General features: G+C 41.0%; 1 protein-coding gene across 1 annotated transcript in view; it reads right to left on the minus strand.

The window, feature by feature from the left end:
- The window catches only part of Klhl14 (kelch like family member 14), a 104,963-nt gene that overhangs the window by 58,502 nt on the left and 18,629 nt on the right, over nt 1–27,832 (minus strand). Inside the window, exon 2 of the mRNA XM_029547248.1 lies at nt 17,016–17,137. Coding sequence (XP_029403108.1) covers nt 17,016–17,137 — 122 coding nt within the window. The remainder of the gene's footprint in view (nt 1–17,015; nt 17,138–27,832) is intronic.

Consider the following 27,832-nt stretch of genomic DNA (forward strand, 5'->3'; position numbering starts at 1 on the left):
TTAATCTAGTGTAGGGAAGCAAAGGAATTATAACATGTACAAACAAGTTGAAGTAACCCATAATATTAGCAGGATAATTCAGCAGATTATACAATAGATGGCACCTAATAGATGACTGAATCAAAGGATATGGAAAAGGCATTTACTAGAATTCATTGCTGTAGTCTTTCTTCAGTCTTCAATTAAAAGCAAAGTGAGCAGGGCTGGATCAGTAGGGAAGCATGCCTGTGATGGAACGCACTGTGTTCAAGGCATACTCCCTTTTATTCTAGGGAACTGATCAAGGAGCTTGCCGACTGTTGTGCTAGCTCTCACTCCTTTACTCTGCTATTACCCGAGTAATGAGAAGCAGCAAGGGTGCGGGCTCTGGGGCTTTATTTGGTATACATTCTGGCTTTGCCATTTACCATCTGTGTGACCTTGAGCAAATCACTGCATGTCTCTGTGCCTCCATATAGACATCCGAAGAATAAATAAAAGCAATGCCTATTGCTTGCAGAGCGCTATTGTGAGATGTAAATAGATAAATATGAGTGAACTGACTAGAATTTTGTTTTTCCTTTGTATGTGTTCTTATTTTGGTGTATGTCCAAGAAAAGAAAGGTCAAATTCTGATACCTAGAATCAGTATATGTGACCTGATTTGGGAAGAGCATCTTTAGAGATAAAAAAAAAATCGAGGGAAAAGGATGCCGAACTCCATCAGGGCAGACCCTAAACACAAAGGCACTTATGCACGTAAGAGAGATGGGAGGAACATCGGTTATGGAGGAGTGACACAGGGAAGAATGCCCTGCAAGAAGCAGACACACATTGAATAGTGAGGCTGCAGGCTACAGAGCACGGAGGGTTAAGGGGAATCGCTAGAAGTTAAGCACTTTATCAGAGGTAAAGTAGGAATTGATTTTGCCTTAGAGATTTGCATCCCAGCATGGCTCTGCAGATACTCTGAATTCCTACCTTCCAAAACAGAGAGAAAATATTTTTTTATTGTTGTTTTTGGTGCTTAGTATATTACCATGACAGCTGCTCTTGGAAATATATACATCGGGCAACACAATTCCCATGCTGGTATCCAAAGGCTGTAAGGCAGTGGTTCTCAACCTATGGGTCATGATTCTCTTGAGGAGGAAGTAGAATGACCCTTTCACAGTGGTCATATTAGATATCCTGCATATCAGGTATTTGCTTTATGAATCATAACAGTAGCAAAATTACAATTATGAAGTGGCAACAAAAAAAAATTATGGTTGGGGGTCACCACAGCATGAGCAACTGTATTAAAGCATTTCAGCATGAGGAAGGTTGAGAACCACGGCTAGAGGGTGAAACCAGATTCTTCCTTACAATGTGGCTTCTCAGTCTATCTTTGTGAACTTCCATGAATTTGCCTACAGCTTTTTGGTGCTGCTGTCTTAGGATCCAGTACATAACCATCATAGCTCTTGACGATGAATATACCAGATAATGCACACACAAGGGTTCATGAAATTAGCATGAGAAGGCAGAAGGTGAAGAGGTCCTAGTACAGGACCATGGATCCCACGGGGTATCCATGCTTTTAAGTTTAGATTCTATACATGGAGCTAGCTCACTGAGATGGTAAAGATTACACTGTCAGTGTTCCACAGCCCACAAAATATCACCTACAAAGAGAGCATGGATTGATGAACTGTCTAGATCAGGTTGGTTTATGCCGTGTCTGGGAGACAGTCCTGATTGTTAATTAACCCAGCCCAGCATGGGCACTACCATCTTAAGGTCGATCTTGGTCCTCGACTGTGTCTGAGTAAGGAAGGCTGTGGTGAGAGCAAGCAAGCAAGGATGCATTTGCTTTCTCTTTCCTCCTGACTGCAGATATGATGCTCCTGCATTGGCTTCCCCAAACAATCATCTGTGACTTGGAACTAGTTTAAGTCAAATAAACTCTTTCTTCCCTAAGTAGCTTTTTGTCAGGACATTTCTTCATAGCAACAGAAATATAACTACAAAAGTCCCTTTATTGTCTTCAGGGGAATAGATTGGGTTGAAATGGTGGACCATGCCACCACTCATCTTTAACTACCTGCTCAGGACTGTGCTATCAATACAGAAGCCACTTGCTATAAGAGGGTGGTTTAAACCTAAATTCATTGTAGTAAAATGAGAAGAGGAAAAATCATTCTTTCAGTCAGTCATATTAGCCTCCTTTAAGTGCCCAGAAGCCACTGGTGGTTAGCAGTTGGCATGTAGGAGCATATGGATAGAGGGTATCTTCGCTACTGTATCAAGTGCTCTTGGATGGTGTTGGGTGACATTCTTATTGGAACAAGATTTACTTGGGATACAAATAAAACAAGCAGACAGGCTGTGTGGAAAGAAGGAGGTGGTACACGGTTAAACTACAGGCACATTGCTATCATTTATCAGGGAAAGATAAAAACTGAAGGACTGTGGTGGAACCAGTCCTTCAATGGCTGCTCACAAAGAGGGTCTTACTTGTTGAATGATCTATAGTTTCCTTCTTCAAATTATATATCCTTGCCTTATGTAAATTGGATGAATCATATCTATTTTATACAATTAAGTTGCAAATCAATATGAGCAAAACTTAGCCTATATCTGAGTCCAAGCATCTACTGGAGATGCTGTCACCTGCTGTCCTTTGACCTGGTGGATATATACTCCTGGCAACAATCTGGTTAATGTTTCAGTCTCTGTGCACTGTGAAGGAGGTGAACATTGCAGACAACAAATGCGATCGAGAAATCCATGCACTCCAGTCTCTCTCCTCCTCCTCAGATCTCATCATACAGATGAATAAATTGCTATAAAAATACCCAAAATAAAACTAAAAACAATGACTGAATCATTTTTTTTTAATCTCATGCACTGTGTGTTCAGGTAGCAAGAAATTTAATTCCAGTCGGACCAGTCTCCTGTGATTTTTTTCCCTTTCATCTAAGATATTTTTAATGCTCAGAGGCATTATAATGGAAAAGCATGTATTTGTGCCTGGTTTATACCCATCATCCTTACCATTACAACAAGACAAAAGCATTAAAGTAAAATTAATCATGTCAGGAGATTTTAGCAAAAACAAGGGAGCCCATGCATAAAGCATCGCTTTGTCTAGTGTGAAGTCACGCTCTGATTAAAAACATATAATGGAAGGAAAAGTGATACATCATTGCCTTAGCAGTAGGCTTTCTGAACGTGCTTTAGCAGTTCTCAACAGAGAAATGTGGCAACGTTTTCATCTTTGAAGCTCACAATGACTTTCATTCTAGTCAAATAACTGGAATTCAATCTTAATTTCCTTCCTTAATAAATTAAGACTTTAATGACTAGACAAGGGTTAAGAATTAGAATGTCTGGCGAGGAGGAATATTCTGCCTTGTTTGCTAGGCATAGATATAAGGACATGTCTGTCCCTCCTTTCATGAAAGCAACCTTTATGTTATTTAAGTCCAGTCTTCACACATCTGTTCCATATGTAAATAACATGCATTGCCATAGATGCAAATTACACAGACACACATGATTCCTACGGCTCTTACAGTATCACAGCCTTTCATAACAGTCAAAACATTTAATGAGAATGGAGGTGTGGTGGCAGAGTGGCCCGGCATTACCCAGAGTGGAAGGCAATTTGCCTGAGATACAGCAAACCTCAAATTCCTAACAATGCATTTCGTAAATGACATCACCATAGGGTCATCTCATGGACTAGAAAAGCAACAGTATCCCACTATGCATTTTGCTTTCATTACTTCTCACTATGTAGCCCAGGCTGTCCTTGACCTTGTGCAATCCTCCTGCCTCAGCCTGCCAAGTGAATTATAGGCATGACACTATGTTTGGTCCTTCTACTTTTTTTAAATGCAGATATTCACAAATAATATTCATTTATCATCAAAACCATCTTTTTATTATTCCGATTGGTTATTGTTAAAGTTATTTCCATTCTCATTTTATTTGAGTGATACAGGATCTCACTTTGTAGCTCAGACTGGTTTCAAGCTCATTCTGTAGCCTATGCTGGCCACAAACTCTTAATCTTCCTGCCTCAGCCTATTGAGTGCTAGGGTTACCAATATATACTGCCACACCTGGCTTGTTTAAATAAGAACTCTTTGATTTTATAAGAATTGAGTATATCTGTGTAATTTGTACCTACAGTAGTATGTATTTGTGTAACTATATTATAGATGCACATTAGACATAATAAATAGTAAAAGTAGGGACACTGTATTAACTCAAGCACATTTAAATTATTTGAAGTGTTTAAATATTTGAAAAGTTATATCTGAAAACATTATAATATAATACTATTTAGAATGTATTTCTAAATGTTTTCTTTACTAGCGAGGCATCTAAATTAGCACCAGCCCTGACAAAAGTTGTTCTGAGCCAGAAGATGCAGAAAGAGCACAAGACAGCTATTTATCTTTACTAAAATTTTTTCATTGACTAAGGGAGAATATTTTACATGTTGCAAGAGTGAGCCAAACATATGCAGAATATGAGATGCTGTGTCATATTAATTTGGGTTTGAAGACATCCTCCAAGGTTCACATCCAACGTTAATCCTTGATATAGGATGCAATGGAGTTGGGCTAAGGTTATCAGAGAGGAAACTCCGTGGTACTCTACAGAGGATGAAGGGGCCACACCACATTTGGGATGCTTTGTGTTACTTTGGGACTCTGCCAGGAAGGAGTTCCCTGGCAAGATCGATCTTTTGACCTTGGACAATAGCTGTGAGCTACAGTCAACCTCTTTAGGACTTACCCAGTCTCTAGTATTGAGTTATTAGCAGTTAAAAAAATAGAATAAGACAGGGTATTAAATATTATGGGGTTGAAGATATAGCCCGGAGGGTGCACTTGCATAGCATATGTAAAGCACTGTGTTTGTTCTCTAGCACTGCAGAACAAGCCAACATTGTAAAAAACAAAACAAAACAACAACAATAAAATCCAACAACAAATGAGATAAAAGTTGTGTAGTAGAAGGTTGTGAACAATGATACTTACTGTGGAGCTGACAATTTTCTCCTAGAATCACCTAGGAGAAAAACCTCTGGGAATATCTGTGAATACTGTCTTGATTGGATTATCTGAGCAGGAAAGACCACCCCACACATGCTCAAATGCCATCCTTGGGCTTTGAACTTGGACTACATAAGAAGGAGTCTAGAGAGGCGCATGCTCATCACTTTCTGTTTCCCGAGTGTGGATTCAGTGGAAATTAGAGTGGCCAAAACAGGATATAGAAGAAACAAAATTAACCAATATTTTGATCCTTCTTCTAACACCTTGGCAAGACAGTCTATGATGTACGCTGGAGTTAGGTGTGGCCTTATAATTTTTTGGGGGGGGGGACAATATGATACTGTAATGAGAAGCTTTAAGAATCAATTTCTAACAATCTGAACATAAGAACAGGATGTAGAACAACCCCCACACACTTAACCTGACATACATATGTACATATCTTGATACAGTTTTGAGGTTATTATGGATGCTTAATTGACAGATGCAGGTGTGGATACCAAGAGAGACCCCTGGCCAATGAAGAAGATGTTCCTATGGGGTGGAGGAAAGAAAGAGGTGTTTTCTGGGGTATAGACAGATTACTTGATGACATCTGTTTCTTGTTTGAAGGCTAATGGGTTGTCTAGTGAACCTCAAGCCTTAAGGCGGGGCTTGGAAAACACACTGTTGGTCACATGTGTTGGTTGCTGTCAGCTGCACTTGATAAACTTATTTTAAAAAAATCTCAGGAAATAATTTTCTCATTTCTAAATGGGACTGAAAGGAAACAGAACCCTGAAATCTCTGTCTCTGTCTCTTTGTCTGTCTGTCTGTCTGTCCCTGCTCGTGTGTGTGTGTGTGTGTGTGTGTGTGTACATGAACACAGCTTTGAATTTCCCCTATCTGGGAAAAGATGAAATTGAGAATTTTAGGCAAATGTGTAAACTAAAGCTTGATTCATGACAAACACAAATTAAAGCTATATTTTTCCACAATAATTTCATTGAGTTTAGTTGTCAGGGAAGAAAATTTCAGTTAAGCGGACTGGTAAGACAGCTTGGAAGGTACAGGTGCTTGCTGTGATCTGAGTTTGATCACTGGAACCCATGGTGGAAGGACAGAACTAAGTCCCAAGGTTGTCCTCTAACCTCCATGCATTTGCTGTACCATAAATACACTATACTGTCACCCACCAACACATACAAACACACAAATACAAAATAAATAAAAGTTTAAAAAGAAAGACAAAATTTAGAGCTAAGATGAAAGGATGGACTATCCAGAGACTACCCCATCCAGGAATCCATCCCATCATCAGCCACCAAACCCAGATACTAATACACATGCCAGCAAGATTCTGCTGAAGGGACCCTGATATAGTAGCTTCTAGTGAGGCTATGCCAGTGCCTGGCAAACACAGAAGTGGATGCTCACAGTCAGCTATTGGATGGAANACAGNGCCCCCAATGGAGGAGCTAGAGAAAGTACCCAAGGAGNTGAAGGGGGCTGCAACCCTGTAGGTGNAACAACAATATGAACTAACCAGTACCCCCTGAGCTCGTGTCTCTAGCTGCATATGTAGCAGAAGATGGCCTAATCGGCCATCATTGGGAAGAGAGGCCCCTTGGACTTGTAAACTTTATATGACCCAGCACAGGGGAAGGCCATGGCCAAGTAGTGGGAGTGGGTAGGTAGGGAAGCAGGGGTTGGGGGAGGTATAGGGAACTTTTGGGATAACATTTGAAATGTAAATAAAGAAAATAATAATAATAATAATAATAATAATAATAATAATAATAATAAAAAGAATGAGACACCCAATAAAGTATACTCAAGAAACAGAGTGAAAAAGAAATAAATACCCCAAGAGAGCCTTGGAAGGTGTGTGTACATACATACGTGTGTATGTGTGTGTGTGTTTGTAAACAGAGACAAACAAAACAAAGAAAAAAGTAACCTTAAAATAAATGTGGATATTTTAAATCATGTAGTGAATAGAAACATATGACACTACTGTCATTTCTAAACTCTTACGTTCCCAAAGATCCACAAACATACTTCAAAGAAGCTGCTAAGAATTACATACTTAAAAACCTCAAGTATCCCCCATTTATTTATTTATTTATTTATTTATTTATTTATTTATTTATTTATTAAAAGGATCTCTGTACATAGCCCTGGCTGTCCTGGAATTCACTATGTAGACCAGGCTGGCCTGGAACTCATAGAGATTTGTTGAGGTTTGATCTGTTGCTCTATATTGTAAAGCTAAATTCTAAGCCATTAGGAGAATTCCTTTACAAAGAAATTTATTTCCCAGCTTTTGTTGTGCAAACCTTGTTCCTTAATTTAAAGCTATTGGTTAAATAAACATGGTTATAGGCAATCACTGGGGGGGGGGTTAGAGGTAGGTTTTTTGAGTTATCTGGTTGAGTATGGGAGAGGGGAAAGAATGAGGAGAGAGAAGGTGACATAAGAGGAGATGGACCATGAGTACATGGCCAGGAGAAACAGCAAGTATTTGGGGAACAGTGCTCAGGAGATAGCCACCCAGCAATTAGAAAGTAGATTAGGAGTTACCTCCCACTAACTGTCAAGGCCAAATAAAATAACCATAGTTTGAGTCTCATTTATTTGTAAGCAAGTTGGGGATAAGCTTAAACTGGTTGTACTACAGGATTAGCCTGCCTCTGCCTCCCAAGTGTTGGCATTAAAGGTGTACACCACCATACCTTGCCCCCGAGTTATTTACTAACACTAAATGTATCTTGGAAATTATTTTGCTCCCCCCAAATGCATATCCTAAAAGTGCATGCCTCAGCCTCACTTCAGGTATGGCCAAGGAGAGGAACGGAAAATTGTCTCCATGGAGTTGAGCCTGTTGGCTGCAAGGAACAAAGGATTGGAAGCTAAGTTGAAGGGGGCTCAGCAGTAGAACAGAGCCATCCCTTAACAGACTCTCTTCACAATCTCTATTTGTCTTTTTATTTAGGGTCCAGATCAAGAAAAAATATCTCAAATAAACTGGATGGTGAGATGATGTACCATCACGCAGAGCTCTGCACATGAGAAGACTGGAGGATGGTGGTGAAGGGACTTGGCTGCTTGGAGCATACCATGAGGAGCATGAGTACTTGTGGGAAAGAAAGACACAGAAGGAGCCATGCCTGGTCCATCTAATTCCCTGGTTCTTTCCCTGTACCCTATGAGGATGGCAGTGCCTTCACAGGAAGTGTAGTCATGTGATGGAGTTGAAATGACAACTCCATCTCTGTTCCAGCACAGGTCTGGGTACCATATGCTTCCCTCTGTGTGGGTCTGGAACCCATGTGCTTGGACCCCTAAATGGCCCCATGGAGCAGCGGGTCATGTGTTCAATATGTAGCTTGATTGAAGAACTGATTTTTTTGTTTGTTTGTTTGTGATTTTCAGCCTCTAAAATAGAAGTCCTTTATCGTCAAAGTGTAGCTAAGCCCTAGTGAGTGATACACAGACTCTTCATGGGATCCATTATGGTGTGTCTTATTTCCCAAATCTTTCTGAAAATAAGAGTCAAACTTTTAATTATTTTTTACTTGGTTATGAAAGATTGTAAGTTGGGCTGGAGGGATGGCCTGGTTAAAAGTACTGGCTGCTCTACCAAAAGGCATGGGTTTGATTTGCAGAACACGTACAAAGTCTCACATTTGTATCTCCATTCCCAGGGGATTCAATGACCTCTTCTGATATCCATGGGCACCAGGCACACATAGTGCACAGATATCCATGCAGGCAAAACAGTAATATATGTAAAAATATTGTTTTTTAATTTAAATAATATGAATTAAACTAAAGTAGGACAAAATTGATTGAGAACAACTCCAGTCTACATATTGAACTTGGAGATTTATTTGAATAGTTTGATTTCAGGAAGAATCCTGTGAAGTGAGTATAATTAGCTTCAATTTGCAAATGAGAAAAAAGGATCAGAGAGTAAGAAACTCACATTACAGGCAACAAATGCCAGAAGATATGTTTCAGCTTAGCTCTACCTGTTTCCAAAAATGTTAATTTGTGTGAGTGTGTGTGTGTGTGTGTGTGTGTGCACATGTATGAGTATTCACAAATGCATGCAGAGCTTTCACGACACAGATACATTGCATTGAACTATAACTTGCCAGAAATCATGTATGTAAACCCTGTGACTCACACATCAGAATGTGCAATTTACTCCTTAAATCTAGATTATATTCTTGACCCCTGAGCATCAGTTGCTTTGGTTTATTTAACCTGGATTAGTTCTACTTTATAACCTGCTACTATGCCAGGAACACTGGATGTGTGTAGATTTTCATGGCTACAGTGGGTCAGCCCAGATTAAATCTCATGTTCTCGGACTCGGGTGACTAATAGCATTTTGTGGTCAGATGGACTGACATACCATGGTTTGATGGAGACCCAGAGGGTATTGTTCTCCTTTCTGTTCTGCAGTGAAAATGTGGCTCTATGCATGACATCTCTTCTCCACATGTGACATGGAGTCTATAACGGTGAGCCTGCCATAGAAGTTGCTGTGTGGTTGGATTCTGCTGAGCACTTTAGCCGGGTCTTTCCTAGACCCTCAGCTCACTCTCTGAATTTGACCATGCATCTTCTTTCCCAAATGTTATGTATGTGTGTGTGTATATATATGGGTGCAGATGTGTGTTTGTGCCGGTACTCACCTGTGTGTGTTGGTAAGTGTTCACATGTATGTTCACATGTTCACATGTGGCAGCCAGAGATTGACCTTGGGTGCCTTTCCTCCTATTCACCTTCCTTTTGGAAGCAGGATATCTCCCTGGGACTTGGGACTTACCACTTTTTGGTTAGGCTGGCTGGTCTGTGAGTCGCAGGCATCATTGTCCTCTCTTGATGCTGACATAACCATGTGTATCACTTGTGTATCTTTTCACGCATGTGTTCAGATAGAACTCTGGTTTTTCTGGCTTCACAGCGAGCGAGCACTATACTGACAGAGCCATCTTCCCAACCCCTGAGTCTTCTTCTTGAAGGATCTTTGTACTTAGGTTTAACTATTTGAGCAATTTCCCTTCCCATCTCTGCCTGCACCTCTGCCTGCCTTTAATGCTCAGCTCAAATGCCTCTTCCTCAGTGATGATAATTCTCCATAACTCCTAACTGTACCATGTCCCTCCATTCTGAGATTTTCTATGTTATCATTCTTCTAGAACACTGTCATGCTTTGGTATGATACATGGATACTTTGGTTAATGCTTTTTTTTTTTTCACAAAAATCTAAACTTGGCAAGGGCACGATAATCTCTGTTTCAGCTCATGTAACAGAGATGTCAATTATATTTGGTAAGGGAATAAAGTTGGTTGGGCAAGGACTCTAGTAAGTCAGTGCTTCTATTTAAGAGGTTCCCACACTATACCTATAGTGTACCTACAAATGATACAGGCCATCTAACGAGCCCTAGTGAATTACACCTCCAAGCCACACTCAATAGCAAATCCCACAGCCTATGTGTGAAGAAGGCATTGGAATTATTTGTACACATGCTACTCTCTGGAGAAAAAGCAATTACTATATTTAAGGGAAGTATAAGCTGGAAATAAACAAAAGAAAGTCAAAGCAAGCGCACTGGCTTCTGGAAGCATCCAGCTCCCTTGAAACACAGGATTGGGAGTGGCCACCACACATACATTTTTTTTTAAAAATCTATGAAAAATCCACTAAAGCATTGGTGCATGAATCTTCAGCAGCAAATAATTCAAGATATATAGCAATGCGCAGCCATGTATTTCAAATTAGAACAGGCTCATCGAAGGTAAAATTAGATGGTAACATATTTAAAAAGTCAAGGCATAATTCCTTCTACTTTTATTTTTTACCAAAAGCCATGGGAACAATTGCTTCATGATCTCAAATTCCAAGCTGTGAGACAATTGCTACACCACAATATAAATTCCTTAGATCACTCTGTTTTCACTAACCCCTAAATCAAAACTCTAGAGAGGTAGTCATACCCTGATATAACTAGTGTGTCTTCACTTCTCCCTGTGTAGCTGGAGAGCCAACCGCCTTGCACATGCTAGGCAAACACCCTTCCAATGAACTAACTACTTCCAAACTTTGAATTCTTGAACCAGTCTGGATAATGTATTGATGTGACATGCTTCTTAGTTAAGTTTTCAAGTCTGTCACATACTACCTGTACCAAGCTTAGATGCTCCTAGAGCTCTAAGTTTCTGTCGGTGTCAAAATGCTCTCCAGTATTCTGAGGTATTCTAAAAGCGAGGCTCTCTTACCAAAATGATTTTCCTTTTACCTCATCACCTAGGTAACTCTTCCCCATTTTCTCCAAATTAAGGGTCACTTTAAGAGGGCTCCCATAACACCTTTGTTTATGTGAGCACCCCCCACTTGGTATTCTCATAGTGGCCTGGTGTTTTCTAGTCTATGTTGTAGAGATCCCCTGGGTTACTGAGAGGAGAGGTTGACGTCATGATTCACCTGGTCAGCCATCTCTTTGCTTTGTGGGCAGGCGAGGACTGCTAGTAGGTCTAAATTCCTCCTGGGCATTTCTCAAATAATTTGGAAGCATCTCAATGCTTTTCTCAGTTTCACTCTGTATGGATTATCTTCCTGTCAAATGGTCTGATTAGCTTAAGTAATTTGTAGTTTGGAGTTTCTGGTAAGAAAGATACTATAAATAAAAGGAAACACACACACAGACACACACACACACACACACAGACACACACACACACACACACACACAGAGACTGAACTTATTTTCATAAGAAACAACTATTAAGGCTTGTGAGAAGACTGAGCAGGGAAAGGTGCTGGCTCTAAGCCTGACAGCCTGAGTTGGATCTATGGGAACTGATTCTCACAAGCTTTACTCTGACTCCACATGCACTGTGCACTATAGACAGGTAAACACACACACACACACACACACACACACAGACACAACAAATAAATAAAATCTAATAAAAATTATTATTAGCTTTCTGACTAATTTTATCCCAAATTTACTCAAAGGACAGAAGCTGACTGAACTCAAGAAACAAAAGAATAAAGGGAAGAACCCACACTGGATGTATTAGCACATGGAATTAGTGCACTGCCAATAAAGCAGCAACACAATATTCTACTTCTTCATTATAGAATATGATCAAACCTCCACTTATCTGTAGGAACCAAAGTTCAGTGTCATATATAGCTATTTAGTTTCTTTCTTATTGACATTCCATTCGTTTGCTACTTACAGAAAAATAGATGTGTGTGTGTGTGTGTGTGTGTGTGTGAGAGAGAGAGAGAGAGAGAGAGAGAGAGAGAGAGAGAGAGAGAGAGAGAGAGAGAGATGAACATGGAGAAAGGACCATTTCATAGAGAAGATAGAGGAGGAGAAAGGGGTAATGGAGTTCCTATGACATGAGAACAGAAGTGGCTGTTTGGAGGAAGGAAGGGTCCAGCAAGAGGAGAAGAGGAGGGACACGGAAAAGCAGAGAGGTGGGGAGGGGAACAGAAGCAAAGAAAACTGGAATACAAGTACAAAAGTGCCGGAACAAAATCCGCTCCTCTGGGCTGGAGAGATGGCTCAGCGGTTAAGAGCACTGGATGTTCTTTCAGAGGTCTTGAGTTCAATTCCCAGCAACCACATGCTGCCTCACAACCAGATCCGATGCCCTCTTCTGGCATGCAAGTACAAATCAAATAGAACACTCATATACATTAAATCAATCAATCAATCAATCAGTTTAAAAAAACAGTTCCTTTAAATACTAAATAAAACTTAGCTTAAAAAATTAAACATTATAAAGAAAAAGAAGAAGCTCAGCTCATTGATTGTCATCCTCAGGTCACCAAAGGGGACCTCCTCATTGGCACACGCAAGCATAAGTCTTGTTATCTGACATTAGTCTTTGTGTAATTACTCAGAGAAGGAAGAACACACACACACACACACACACACACACACACACACACACACACACACACGTTGTTCCTGGTAAGTGCTTTAACCTATCAGCAAAGAAATGCGCCTGTTGAGAACAGGAGTGAAATTCCCAGGTTTTGAACACTGTCCCCTGGACAATGGTTCAGGGCCTTCTTCATGTGAGCTTTATGAAAACGTGAGTGTGTACCAAGAACTCTGTTACAAAAGGTACACAGAGGCCAAGGGAGTTGACTGGTTTGATCTTTGTGCCAAAGACTGAGGGCTTGCACAGCAAGAGATCTGCTTTTCTACCTCAGCCATTATAGTATTCATGCACTCTAACCGCTTTCTAAGAAATTAAGAATAAAATAGGGGGGGGGCAGGGCTGGAGAGATGCCTCAGCATTTAAGAGGACTGCTCTTCCAAAGGTCCTGAGTTCAAATCCCAGCAACCACATGGTGGCTCACAACCATCTGTAATGAGAGCTGACGCCCTCTTCTGGTGTGTCTGAAGATAGCTACAGTGTACTTGCATATGTAAAATAAATAAATAAATCTTAAAAAAAAAAAAGAATAAATGAGGAACTGTGCTAAGGGCTAAGAAAGAATTCTGCAAAGTAAAAATCAATAAAAGTGCACCTCGACTTCCCATTTCTTTTAATGTTTTTCCTGCATGTATGTCTGTTTGCTGCAGGTGTGTCTGGTGCCCATGGAGGTCATACTAATGTGCCAGACGCTCTGTACCTAGAATAAGAACAATGGAAACCCTGACGTGGGTCCTGGGAATTGAAACTGGGGTCTCTGGAAGAGTAGCTGTTTGGGTGGATCAAGTCCTTACTCCTCTATTGACTGATGGACTTGGTAATGGCAGGATTTGAACTCAGGGGCTTATGCGTTCTAGGCAAGTGCTCTTTCACTGGGATACATCCGGGATGCTTGAAGTTTTATTTCAGTTTACTGGGATGCTCTTTCCCTCCTGAGGCTCACCCGTACTCTTCAGTTTATTATTTCTTAGGTAATGGTCTCTAAGTCTTTTTGCTTTCTCTTTGTTGTATAATGTATGCAAATGAAGTAGCTCCCATAAGGCAATGTGTGTGACAGGCTAGGTAGCAGTCTTTTGGGAAGGGGGCGTGTCTGCAAGACAGACAGAAATTCATGCTCCAGCTAAATACTCAGAGACTGGCTCAGAGACTAGCTAACTCCAGGAGTTTGGCGGCGGATTTGTTAGTCTACATGAGGACAGTCTCTCAATGAACATGCAGACCCTAAGCTAGGAGGCTGAGGGGACTTACCCTGAACTGTCATCCTGACCCTCTGAGAACTAGCTTAGCACTTCTACGTCAAAAGAATGGCAGTGGCATATTCTACAGTCCCTAATATTTGGGGAGAATTTGGACATTTTTATTTACTAATGAGAGAATTTTGTTTTTCATTTATAATTTCCTGTCTCAAATAGCATGAAACCCTCAATGGCTATGACTTTTTCTTTCCCCCCAGATTCGGATAGATTTCAAATTTAGTTTAAAAAAATACAAACCAACAAAAATTATCCATGTTAAATTAGCACCATTTCTTTAACAAATGTGAAAACGAGGCTGTCACTTGGGGCCATAGGGTCCCAGGCTCTCAGGAATAAAGGATATTCTTAACACACAAATCCCAGAGCAATAAAGAGTATTACCTAAGCACATTTTCATTTCAGAGCCCTGAGAGTGCCCCAGGATAAGAGGAAGGTTCAAGCGTAAGCACGTTTTCCACTGTAGGAACTCATTTATGTCATTACACGTGCATCTTTGTCTCATTCCAGACGAGTTGTATTGATTCCAACATTTCTACCTAGTCTGTATCATTCCATCTCACATATGAAAACTATGGAAAATACATTTTCTACTCTGGAGGAGCAGGGTGAAGTTGCAGTGATTGACATACATCCAATAGAACAACACAACTCTGTGGGCTAACCCTGGCAGTAGCTTTGACAGGAGCAATACCGTTTTTTTTTGAGTACATGCTGAATGCTCGATGACGTATACATGCAGTGTTGTTTTAGAACACTCAAGTGATTGACAACTAAGAAAGCGACCCAGAATGTTTGTAGGAAATGGCCAAAGTGAGAGGTCTGTGTTCAAGTCCAGATTTGAAAGTGCATGCTTTACAGCCATTGAAAGCAGATATTTGCGGGCAATCTGAAAGTTTAAAATCCATTGACTGTATGTTACAGCCTATGGCATAAGTTACAGATCACCTTTTATGCTCAAAACTGTCTCAGTGTGGGCAACAAATCTGATAATGTATCTCTGAGTGTGGCTCAAAGTGAAGATGAGCTCTTTGATCCCAGCACCCACTTAGTCCAGGGGGAAATGGATTCCTCCAAGCTGTCCCCTGACCATCCATCCCACGCATTCATGATGCCCCTCTCCACACACCACAAACAAGTAAACCAATAAGTAAATGTAAAAATATCAAGCATATGACCTTTAGGAGATGCTGTTTGCCATCCTTCTCCCTGGCCTGAAGGGTTTCAAATAAATCCCAAATTGGGTGTAGTATGGAGTATTTGGGAAAGCAGGTGGGTTTGTCAATAATTATCTTTTATTAATGGAGTTTAAAATCTTGCTGTCCCTTATGTTCTTCTTATGTTTTTCTCTCTTTGTCCTTTTTCCATCTATCCTTTGAGTTTGCAACAGTCTGTACAGGAGTTCTCCATCAATTAGGTGCTGTTAAAACACCACTTCTTGTTTTTACTTTGGCCTTAGTTTCTGACGCACCTTCAAAATACAGCCGGCTTTAAAAGACATTCTTACTAAGCTATCTAAACAATGATAGATGCTATTTTCACCCCAAAGAGGATCAAAAAAACATTTTAAGGACATCATTAACTTATTTTTCTTCCTCCTATCCCTGCTTAATCTGCTGTTTCTTGCTAGCCACCTCCTTCCTGAAACCATAGTATAGTGGCGTCCAGGGAGCCCTTCTTGAGCAGTGCCTGGACCACAATACTGCAGGCTTTGCTGGGCGTAGGCCAGCTCCTAAGTGTATTGTTTCAGCCCCACCTTACATGTCTTGTCTCCTATTCTGCTCTTAAGGGAGAACTTCCACTGCTTCTATTAGTTTAAGGGGCTTTCAGGAAGTGGCCAAGGAAATGCTTTTTACAAGAATGACCTATTGAAATACACAAAGGCTTTAAAGACACACACACAAGGAAGTTAACTTTCACTTTTGTTGGTTTTAAATGTATGGCTTTGATTCATGGATCAAAATTGCTCATTTATTATTTTATCTATACAGCTCCGGGCAATTTTGACAGTTAAAATTTAGTTTTATTGACCAGTGCAGCCACTGTGCCCACAAGGGGACTAGTGTGAGCAGCCTACTGCACTCAAGAAACGATGATTTTTTGATTCCATGACTGCATCAGATCAGGAATCATAACCGATACAACAATACGTTCCAAATCTCAGTGCCCAAGGCAAGAACGCTGCTGTAAAACACAGTCACCCTTTAAGAGAAGAAGAGAGCCTTGGCTGGACGTTTGCGAGCACAGTTTAATGCAGCTGAGGGAAGCCATGAATATATCTGTCCATCAAGCTTTGGAGCAGCCTAAGGAGGTCAGTTCTGGAAATACCTGGTCTTCCAGACTAAAGGTGGGAAAGGATGCTTAAAGGGCAAATTGATGTTGGTAACAGAAATAATGAACTAAGCTACCTACCGTATAACTAGTGTTAGTAAACAACCTGTCAAATTTGTTTCAATGACAACAAAAATCTCCAACTGAAGCACTTCTAGGGGGTGATTTCTGCTCCCTGCGCCACCCCCATCCATCCCGACACACACAGAGAAACACAAACCAGGCCAGTTTTAATTTAGGCCCGATGGTCTACCAAATTGGCCACCTCGGCAATGTTAATTTAGTCTTTTACTCTAAATCTCCCAAGATACATAAACAAACCTCCAAAGGGTAGCAGATCGATACAGTGTCTGATTTAATTTAACTGTGTTTTTTAATTCACCAAGACAACTCCAACCTGAAATAAACAGGCAAGAAAATAAGTAAGTACACTCACTTGTGAGGATTTTCCATGTCTTCTTTTCGTCGTCATAATACTGAACCAGATTGCTGGGGAGCCGGTCTGGTCCAGGAGGCAATCCTCCAACCAACAACAGCATTTTCTTGTTAGAGCGAATTCTTCACCCAAAACAAAAGAGGAGAGGAATAACAGCATTATCGTAGAGTCCTTTAGATGGCAAAGAAATCATAACCATCAAATACCGTTTCTTGCTTGCACATTTCTGTTTCCTTTTTTCCTTCCTTCTTCTCCCATTCATATCTCAACCATTCTTTTTGAACCAAGGAGAAAAATGATCGGAAGAGCTTCATATCCTTATACTCATGGAATAATAAGCTTCCTTTATGCAATTTGTTAGAGGTTCATTCTAGAACGACCTTTCCCTTATATTAGCCCTTTAAATCATCACTCTTTACAGCTGAGTACACATGGAATGCTCTAAAGTTGTACTCAGGCTAAGCATTCAAGTTGCATGTCAAAAAATGTATTAGTCAAAATCATTATTATAAGCCATTCTCCACTCAAAGAACCTTGAAAAAATTAAGGTTATGCAGAGAGTTTGGGAGTCTACACTTTAATCACCCAGGGAACTTCAAATATCGGTTTGGTACAATTAGCACGGGGCTAACTGGGGGTGTGGGAGCATACATTTTTGTTTTTGTTTGTTTAATTAAGCTTAGACGGCTGTCTCCATCACCACCCCACCCCCCACTTTGGCTAGCCCTCCCCTCTGCACTCCCCCTGTGCTCCACTGGTAATACAGCAGCACCAATTGGTAAAAATGAGACTGTGATGTCGTTGTGAGCCTCCCCAGAGTGGAGCCCTGCCAATGCTTGCCACTGATCCAGCGGCATGAACCTGCTCAACTGTGCAAAGCCACTCTAATTCCCTCCCTCTGTTTTTCTACCTTCTCCCCCAGGGGGCAACCACTGAAAGGAGTGACTACCCACCCATCAAGAGCTGGCAATTCGCTGCTATTAACCGTGACTGTGATTCCCAGCCTGCCTGGCAGTTCCTGAGAACAGGCCTGCAACGTCTCATATGCAGTAAAAGCTATAAGATGCACCCTGGCTGGCCCACATGACCTGATGGATGTACAATCCTTAGGAACAGTAATGGATTGAGCACACTTGCAACTGAAGCGGGGAGAGAAAGCCCAGACCCCCACAAGGGGCCTGCTGATTTAACACTCACTTTACATATAATTGAACTTTTCATTTACCTGAAAGACTCAAGGTGGTTGGTGGGGAGAGAAATGGAACAACCATGATTGAAGGGAAAAAGTCAATAGATACAAAAGGGTTCCTCTTAAATCTAACCACAGCCCACAGTGTGACTCTGGATCCATGGTGACAGATCCAGTCCATTCTGACTCAAGGATGCCTGGTGAAATAGGCCCTGCAGAGAAGCCTTGTGTGTTTGTTAGGAACCTAATGCTCAGAGTGAACTGAATCTGGCTAATGGCATTTCCATATGAAGGAAGGGAACAAGAGAATTCTTTTAATGAAACTCTGGTGGCTTTGGATGCGTGGAGTGCATTGAGCATGCCTCGGTAGAAAAAGCACCTTCTGGAAAAATGACACCCCTAGCCATCAGTAGAGGGAGCTGTACCAATAGATAAATGACCCACACAATTAGCAGCTTGAAACACTCATTTTTCCATCCTTTGGATGTAAGTCAACAGTAGTGAAAAGCACACAGGCCTAACTGCTTCCAGGGAAACTGCACACCGACATCTTCTGGACCACGAGCTGGCACATACAAACAGAAGAGGTAACAAAGTTTACCACACGGTGTGAATTTCAGTCATCAGGGATGTGCAAGACCAATGAATATCTGCATCAAGCTTTTCTTTTTTTCTATTTGGAAGTAATACACACGTAACTCCTGTGCTATGCAATTTTGTAAATGCATGGTCACAGAATTGATTATGTGGGGTTTTTTAATCTTTTAACTGTTATTTGGGGTTCAAGTAATCAAACATTCTATTTGTGTAAGAGAAGTCATGATGAAAGCAGTGTGGTGTACGTAAATCAGTGACAGTAGTCTGCTCAGTGGAAGTCACAGTTTTGTGACTGTCCTAATGTAGTATATATACATGCTGTCAAGCTCAGGGAGGACCAGTCTCCACATATCTGGTATGGAGGAGAGGGCTCTAAGAAGTGAGGTTTGCTAAAACAAAGTAATAAGGCTATCTTATATTTATTTTGTAAGTAATGTTTTAAAATATGTTGAATAGATGACTGAAAGAGATACATGCTTGGCTCATGTATGTTGTCGAAGTCATCCTATTCCCTGGTTAAGCCAGTTTCCCTGGACCAATCTTGCTAATGTTTTTCTACAGTGGTATTTATGTTCCTCATTGAGGATGAAAAGAAGGCCCAGAGTCCTTGTGGCATCTATTCACAATGTCCAAATGTTCTCAAGAAGTGGACTTTCTTTCAACCCAGGGGGTCCTGAACAGTTTGTAAATGGTCAAAGCCTCCAACGTCTCAACAATAACTGAAGGGCTGGCTAGCCAGTGACATTGAAAGACTCTACTTAAGTGAGACAAACCCCCATCGCATCCGAGACTCCATTGGCAGTATTGTGGCGAATTACGGAAGGAAGAGATTCCCCCTTTTCTCGTTGGTTTTGTTTTCCACCAGAGGGTCAGACTTGCAGCTGACATGGACAGCTTCCGTGCAGGATGAGGACATGTTTCAACCCTTTTGTACTGTTGTATTTATATGGTTGCTTATTCAATACATTTCTAAAGCTTGTAAATCCATTGTCCTACCCTATATCAACAACTTTTAATACTAAACAAAACTTAAAACTCTGCTTTGTCAATATACATGACATACTTGAAAGAAATTGTCTGTATGAAGCCTAACCCTTCATACAGTGAAGATACACAATGTACGGAATACATATTTTGTTAACTGCAAAGCTAAAATTTGAGGAATCTGTGCTAATGAACTGAAGGAAGTTTTAATGATTTATTTTTCTAAATAATTCCAGCAGAGCTTCCAAGCTCAGACTTAGGTAAAAATCTACAAATGCTGTCTTTTTGCAAGAGTTTGAACTCCTTATTAGAGCAAGTTAGTACATACTTTAAAGGCTCTTTCCATAGCGTAGTCTTGATTAACATGTTCAGTTTATGACATTTATTATTTAAAAATATTCCTTTCATTACTCTCTTTAGTATCATCACCAGGACCAAAAAAAAAAAAAATCAGTGTTTAAAAAAAACTAAGAAATGTGAAAAATATAAACAAAAACCTGGAGCAGATTGTGTCAACAATATTTGGATGCCTTTGATTTGAGTTTCTAGATTCTTGCATCCAAAAAATAAGGCAAGAAAAGTGATGGGATTTGAAGGTCTCCTTCATTCTGGCTCAGTGGCCATCCAACATTTAACATGTGTCACATTTGTGTGTGTGTGTGTGTGTGTGTGTGTGTGCACGCGCGCGCATGCGCGCGCGCACTCTCCTGCATACCTACTTTAGCTGAGGGGATGAATGATTGAAAGATGACCTAAAACCTCTTGGTGTAAACAAATTTTTCATCATACTGGTGCTCTAAATGTGGTAAAGTCTCATTCATTTATATCTCAGTGATTTAGAACTTTCACAGTTGGGACACAGGACAGATAAAATGATCTGTTCCATGATACACGAAAAAAGACCCCATTCCTGAAATTATAAGAATTTCAATCCATTGAAAAACTCAGTGGGCTTACAGTCATTTGTACAAAATTTATTTCATAAACGCTATATAATTTTCATGTTTTTAAAACAAGGCATTCTGCGAATCTAAAAATGATTAAATCATGAAATTGGAAGATAACACTGAGACAGTGAAGTTTAGTAATTCCCAAGTTTACCAGGTTTCCAGGATTACCTGAGGGGCTTAAACATTTTAGTTTCATAGTAAAGATGCTCAGCTTCTAATTCTCAGAGATCCAAATGAATGAAGCCTTTTAAAAATGTCAGTAATGTCAGTAAGATGGCTTAACAGTTAAGAGAGCTTACTGGGAGCTGGAGAGATGGCTCAGAGGTTGAGAGCACTGACTGCTCTTCCAGAGGTCCTGAGTTCAATTCTCAGCAACCACATGGTGGCTCACAACAATCTAATATGGTATCTGACATCCTCTTATGCAGGAAGAACACTGTGTACATAATAAATACATAAACAGAGAGAGAGAGAGAGAGAGAGAGAGAGAGAGAGAGAGGAGAAGAGAAGAGAAGAGAAAAGAAGAGGACCAGGAGGTGTTTGCCAGCACCCACATTGTACAGCTCACAAATATCTGTAACTCCATTTCCAGGGGATCCAGTGTCCTCTTCTGGCCTTNATGCAGGAAGAACACTGTGTACATAATAAATACATAAAGAGAGAGAGAGAGAGAGAGAGAGAGAGAGAGAGAGAGAGAGAGAGAGAGCTTACTGCTCTTACAGAGGACCAGGAGGTGTTTGCCAGCACCCACATTGTACAGCTCACAAATATCTGTAACTCCATTTCCAGGGGATCCAGTGTCCTCTTCTGGCCTTCCACTTGGTTCTTTCTCTATCTGGTGCTTGTAGTCTCAACATGTAAACTCTCAGCTTCTGCTCCAGTGCCATGCCTGCCTGCTTGCTGTCATGTTCCCCATCATGATGGTCATGGACTCATGCTCTGATACTGTAAGCATGCCCCCAGTGCACTCTTTCTTTTTCTGAGCTGCCTTGGCCATGGTGTCTCTTCACAACAATAGAAAAGAAACCAAGATATCAGCCGTCGGAAAGATCTTAACAACTACACATCCAGACTTAGGGCTGCTGACTTGGTTTAGCTCTCAACATGATACAAGAATATTTTACTTTTTAAAGATTATTTGTTCGTATTTTATGTGTATGATTATTTTGCCTGAATGCTCTCATGTGACAGAAGGCAAAGGAAGGTGTCAGATTCATTGGAACTGTAGTTATTGGCAGTTGTGAGCTGTCCCATGTGGCTGTTGGCAACCAACTCCTGCTCCTCTGAAAGAGCAGAAAGCTTTCGAAACTGCTGAGCAATCTCTCCGACCATTAATTTTTAATAAGTGATCTTTCTTAGCTTTTTTATATGTTTATGCTGAACTAGAACTTACTTTTCAAATCCAACGTCTTGTTGAAAGTACTGGATGTGTTAAATTCATCCCCCCACTTATGATAAGTTGAATCACCCTCACAGAACTTTTAGAGTACAGCTTCTTAAAAAAGAATTGACAACAGTAAAAAAGGTTTCTGGGCCCACAATGAACAAAACTTAATTCAACATTGGTAAAGAATCAGGGTGGTTTGACATGCTGCACTGGGTGTATTCACTGTAGCTCTTATTCTGACATAGGACATGTGTGTTCTGCACCTGTGTGCTTCCACTGTGTATGATGTCATACCCTAGCACCAGCAGCTCTACTTGCACGCTTCAGCACAGAGTCAAGACACTGACTACGAAGAGCTGCAGCATCTTTGCTATATACACTCTTCTAGAAGCATATGGCTTACTTATGGAAAACATCGACTTTCTAATTGGCATACCTTTGGATCGTATTGTGACACCCTGAGAAAAAGAAATGTCTTTTTCTTGTGAAGGGAGCTAAGAAATTGATGCCTCCAACCTTATCCAGTAAGGAGAGGTTGGAAAAGATGGAATCTGTGACTTTTTTCTATGAACTTCAAAGGCCAGTGGCCTTGACCACGCCCATTGGTGGCTGAGGATTTTGAGAGCCATTTTATATCTGTTACTATGGCCACCATGTATGATTAGGGAAAACACAAGCTCCTAAGAGTCACAGGTATGAGGATGGGTGTCTGAGTCAGTTCAGGCTGTGTAGCAAAATGACTTCAGGATTTTATGTCTTTCTGAGACCTTTATGTCTCACTTTAAAGCTGAGAAGTTGGCGTGTCAGCAGAGTTAACTCTTCCTTATGGCCAACCTTTTGTTCATTCCTCAGGTGAGAGGAATTAGTGGTGGAAGGAGAAAGCAATCTCTTTCCTGCTTCCTATTTAGAGTCCACTAATTCAATTACACATGTACACTCTTATGACTTAATTCATAGACCCTATACCAAAACAAAACAACAACAAAACCCCCAAATGCCCCCAAACCAATCAACTAAACAACCAACGAAACAATCAACCAAAAAAAAAAACCCGGTCACAATGGGAGATAATTTTTATGTAGATATTTTGAAGGCACAGGGACACAAACCTTTAGTCTACTCAGTCTGTCTCCACAAGTCATGGAACTGAGTGGGGTTTGTAGGAATCTTACCAGACCTGAAAAGCCCCTTAGCTGACATCTGGATTCTACACAAAAAGAATATTCGTGTTGTTCCCATAGTGATCAATTGGTCAGTGACAGCAGTTATTATTATGCATCATTTTTAATCTTACAAAGCACTCATGTGAAAATGACCTCTGGAATTCTGGGATTTTTATTGCTTAGAAGCCATTCATATACTATATATTGCACTATTTAGAAATAGCCAGAATGGTTAAGTCCATAAGCAAGATTAACAAACATATAGAACCAGCGGACTTCTGACAGTGACGTTGTCCTAGACAGTATTCATATATTCAATGTGTCAATTTTCTTAGCCTACAACCTTCTCTATAATGGTAGCCCATGAACCCCAGGGTATCCAAGTCACCCGTTTTCAGTTGCCCATGGTTCTTCTACTTGCTTGCTATAGTTTCTTTTCATTTTTTAAAAATTAAACTCATTTGTTTCATATATGCATATGAAATACACACACACACACACACACACACACACACACACACAGGGCGTCTCCTGTGTGCTGTAGTGTACTTGCAGGAATCTCTTCTTTCCTTCCACCACTGGATTAAACTCAGATCACCAGGCTTGACAGGTGCTGTTACCTCCTGAGTTATCTCACAAGCCCTGAACCTCTTCCTTCTAGTAACCTGCCTCCACCCTGGCTCTACTGGAGTAGATTCTGACAGGTAGATTAGAGCAGGATCCCTGTGTGTCCATAGTTTGTCATTAAATCTTACACAGCTTGGCACCGATGATCAATAACTTCAACCCTCTGCTTTTAAAAAAAAAGTGTGTGTGATATGTATGTACACATGTTTGTGTTTTTGTGTGTGCAGGTGTGAGCCTGTCAGGACATGTATGTGAAGCTTAGAGGGGCAGTCTGTGTGTTGGTCTTCTGCCTTATTTAAAACTGGGTTTCTTTAATCCCAGCACTCAGGAGGCAGAGGCAGGTGGATTTCTGAGTTCGAGACTAGCCTGGTCTACAAAATGAGTTCCAGGAGAGCCCAGCAGACTTCCGCCTCATCTCTGCCTCCCATCTCTCTACAGGAGTGCTAGAATTATCAACAGTGCTGCTGTGTCTGGTTTTACTTGGGTGTTTAGGACTAGAACCCAGGTCCTCACTTGAACTGCAAGTGTTTTTCCCAACAGCTGTTTCCCCAATCCTCAATCTTCCTCAAAGCTATCACAGATGCTTTTATTACCTGCCATCTATGAGGTACATATTTTCCCTCAGATTACAGCATCTATGTTCTATCATTTGCTGTTCTGTAGGTAAAAGCCTTCCTTGAAATACATTTTGATGCAAGAAACACAGTGATTCAAAATGTGAAAAACAAAACATCAGACACACAAAAGCTGGCAATCTCCTCGACTATAGGGAAAAGGAAGGCAGAGGAAGGTTCTGAGTCCTTGGGCAGGAGGAGGTCTCAATGTCAGCTAGCTTTCCAGAAATCCACAGCCGAGTGGGACCCAGCGCTCTCAGAGAAGAGCTGCTAGCTACCCTTTTCTTAAAAATTTCCAGAGAAGTGACCTCCCTTGAGAATCGGTTCCAGCTGATTCGCTGTTGTATTTAGGTTTCTTTATCATAGCTGTTCTTGGTAATTACACAGCAGCTTTCATGGGAAGAGCCTTTAAATAGAGCTGATAATGTCTCTCCAAGGTAGGTAAACACAGTGTCATTATCCCCATTTAACAGACCAAAGACTAGAGGAAGGGGTGTGGGCACCTTTTCCAGCTTCTCTGGGTGGTTCGGTTTTCTCCATCTCATGCAGGCATGCCCCTGGGGGTTTCTCCCAGTGCTCTCCTGAGACTCTGAGGTGACTGTGTTGTCTTAGCTTCCCACACTTTGCTTTAGAGTCACCCTTTCCTCTTGCCATGAGTCTAGCTATACCACGGCTGGAGAAGCATCAGTCCTATGTATGATATAGACTTCCTAGGATGGAAGTAGGAGAGTTGGTCAATCTCGCCATCATGACAATGCAGGCTGAGAAAATTGTCAACTCCACTCAAACAAAAACCAGATGCAGTCCAAGAAGGTGTTCAATAAATGCTTCTTTGTGATTGAAGCTCCGCTGTGATACATGCAAGAATGGATGGGGCCATTTGAAGTCCCTTGTACAGTGAAAGTCAGAAACACATAAGATTATTTCTATCGTTGGCTTCTCACCTGTTGTAGGGTCCAGTGAGTGGGAAGTCAGGGAGGAGGGTTCAAAGAGCAAGCAATAGGAAGGAGATCAGAGTGGTTTGTTGAAGAAAGTTGTGTGTGAAATATCGCATGAAAGCCTTAGCTAAGAGTTATGGAAAGGTTAGGACTCTTCAGTAGGTCAGGCTTTAGGTCTTTGTGGGTGTGTTTTGACTGGGACCACAGGACATTGGTTTCTCATTGTTTCCCTAGGCAGGCATTTGCTTTGGACATGTGTTTTGGATCATGATGAGCAGCCTCAAAAAAGCAAACAACAGGTCTATGGATGAGGGAAGCCCGCCGGGACCTCCAATAAGCCTTTCTTGTTTTTAAGTTTGCCATCTCACGGAAAACTCACAGTTACATTGACTGGTTCCCAAATCCAGCCCAATCGTTATTATGTACTGCCCTAAACTCTTCCTGATTTTTCTCCCCACTGGAGAAGGAGCAAACAACTGCTATTGTCATGACCATGCCCTCTGGGTTTTGTTGTTCCGTTGTTGTTATTGTTTGTTTGTTAGTTTTGCTTTTGTTGTTGTTTGAGCATGTGGGTGTTGGTGAGATTTTGGTGGTGGTTCTTTTTCTTCTCTTTTCTTTCCTTTTTTATATATTTTTTATTATTATTATTTTGATATTCAAAACCGTAGCCCAGGCTCATCTCAAACTCATCATTTAGACAGAAATAGCCTTGAAACTATGCTCCTCCCCCCTCCAGCTCCTGGGTGCTGGGATGACAGACATGTGTATTGGTTGAGTTTTGTCTCACAGAATTGGAGCTGCCCATGACAGTGTAAGGCTTTAGTTATCAGCATCATCTAGGATTCGTGTACTAGATATAAGATATATTTATGTCATATATAGGAACAACTTTAAGTAAATACTATAACATATATATATATATATATATATATATATATATATATATATATATAACACACACACACACACACATATAGAGGGGGGGGGCGGTGGAAGTGGGTGGGCACCTTTTCTGCAGGTTAGAAATTTTAGAGACTGTCTAAGGTAGGGGTGCCTGGTCTCTAGTGTGCTGATCTAGGGTAGAACCCAATATCATCTTCTTGTTGTTGCTTGTTCATCAGCCAGTATTACAAAGCATAGTTTTGAGCAGTTGTGTTTATAAGATCATGGGCTTTATGGCAGCGTTTTATATTCAATACTTGTTAAACCTCAGCAATACACAATCTATTATTTTTAAAAGTTTCTCACATACCACCCGAAATTACATCACCTCTTACCAGCAGCAGGATAACAATTAGAAGCCAGAACCTTAAAACCTGGAGCTCTGAAACCTGGCTGAAATTCCAGCTCTGCACTTTCAGCAAGTCCAGTCACGAGAGCATCCCGCTATCTAGAGTTCCACTACCTAGGTACACTCAGTAGTACCATTTAGTGTTTTGCTGTTTGCTTTTGTTTAGTTGTTGTTTAAGTCAGGATCTCATGTAGCACAGGCTGGACTCATAGTTGCTCAGAGCTGAGGATTAATTTGACTTTCTGATCTCCTGGTCTCCATGACCCTACTGCTGGGATTGTGGACTTGCACAACCATGCCCAGTTTTCTGCAGTATTGGGGGATGAACCCAGAGCTATGTGCCTGCGAGGCAAGCTCTCTAAACGCTGAGTCGCAACTTTTGCTCTCGTTTTGCTTTTTAAGATAGGAGGTCTTGATAGAGCTTAGCCTCACATTCTGATCTGCTCTCAGCCTCCCACTTAACCCCCCTTCCCTGAGAGCTGGGATTCCAGGTGTGCCTGGCTCGACAACAGTTTTGTATGTTGCAAGTGTGGAAGACCACTCTTGTGTGTGCATGCGTGAGTGTGTGTGCACATGAGTGTGTGGGTGTGTGTGTGTGTGTGTGTGTGTGTGTGCCTCGACTCTTTTCAGCCCCCTTAGCTCACAGGCATCGTCAGCACTGTGCCCAACACATTCTCATCCCAGAAGGACACTACGTTTGTCCTTCAGCATGCACATGGGGTGTATTGTTTCTGCCTTTACCACTTTCTTTTTGTTACCAAAATCTGCTTACCAGCTGATGACAACTGAGGCAGATAGGACAGGAAAGGGTTAATGTCTACAAGGTGTAGTCCCTGTTCCTGACTTAGATCAGAATCCTCAAGGTCAGGGCAGCTCCATCTGGACACCCCATTCTTGCTTCAACTTCCAGCAAACCCCTTGCATTTCTACCTTCCTCCTCCCTTTCCCAGAAAAAAATCAATCCTTGGTTCATTTTTACATTTTATTATTTATGGATTGATTTATTTTTAACTGTGAGTGTGTGTGTGTATGTGTGTGTATGTGTGTATGTGTGTGTATGTGTGTGTATGTGTGTGT

The sequence above is a fragment of the Mus pahari genome, chromosome 15 (genome assembly GCF_900095145.1).
Source record: "Mus pahari chromosome 15, PAHARI_EIJ_v1.1, whole genome shotgun sequence".
Lineage (NCBI taxonomy): Eukaryota > Metazoa > Chordata > Mammalia > Rodentia > Muridae > Mus > Mus pahari.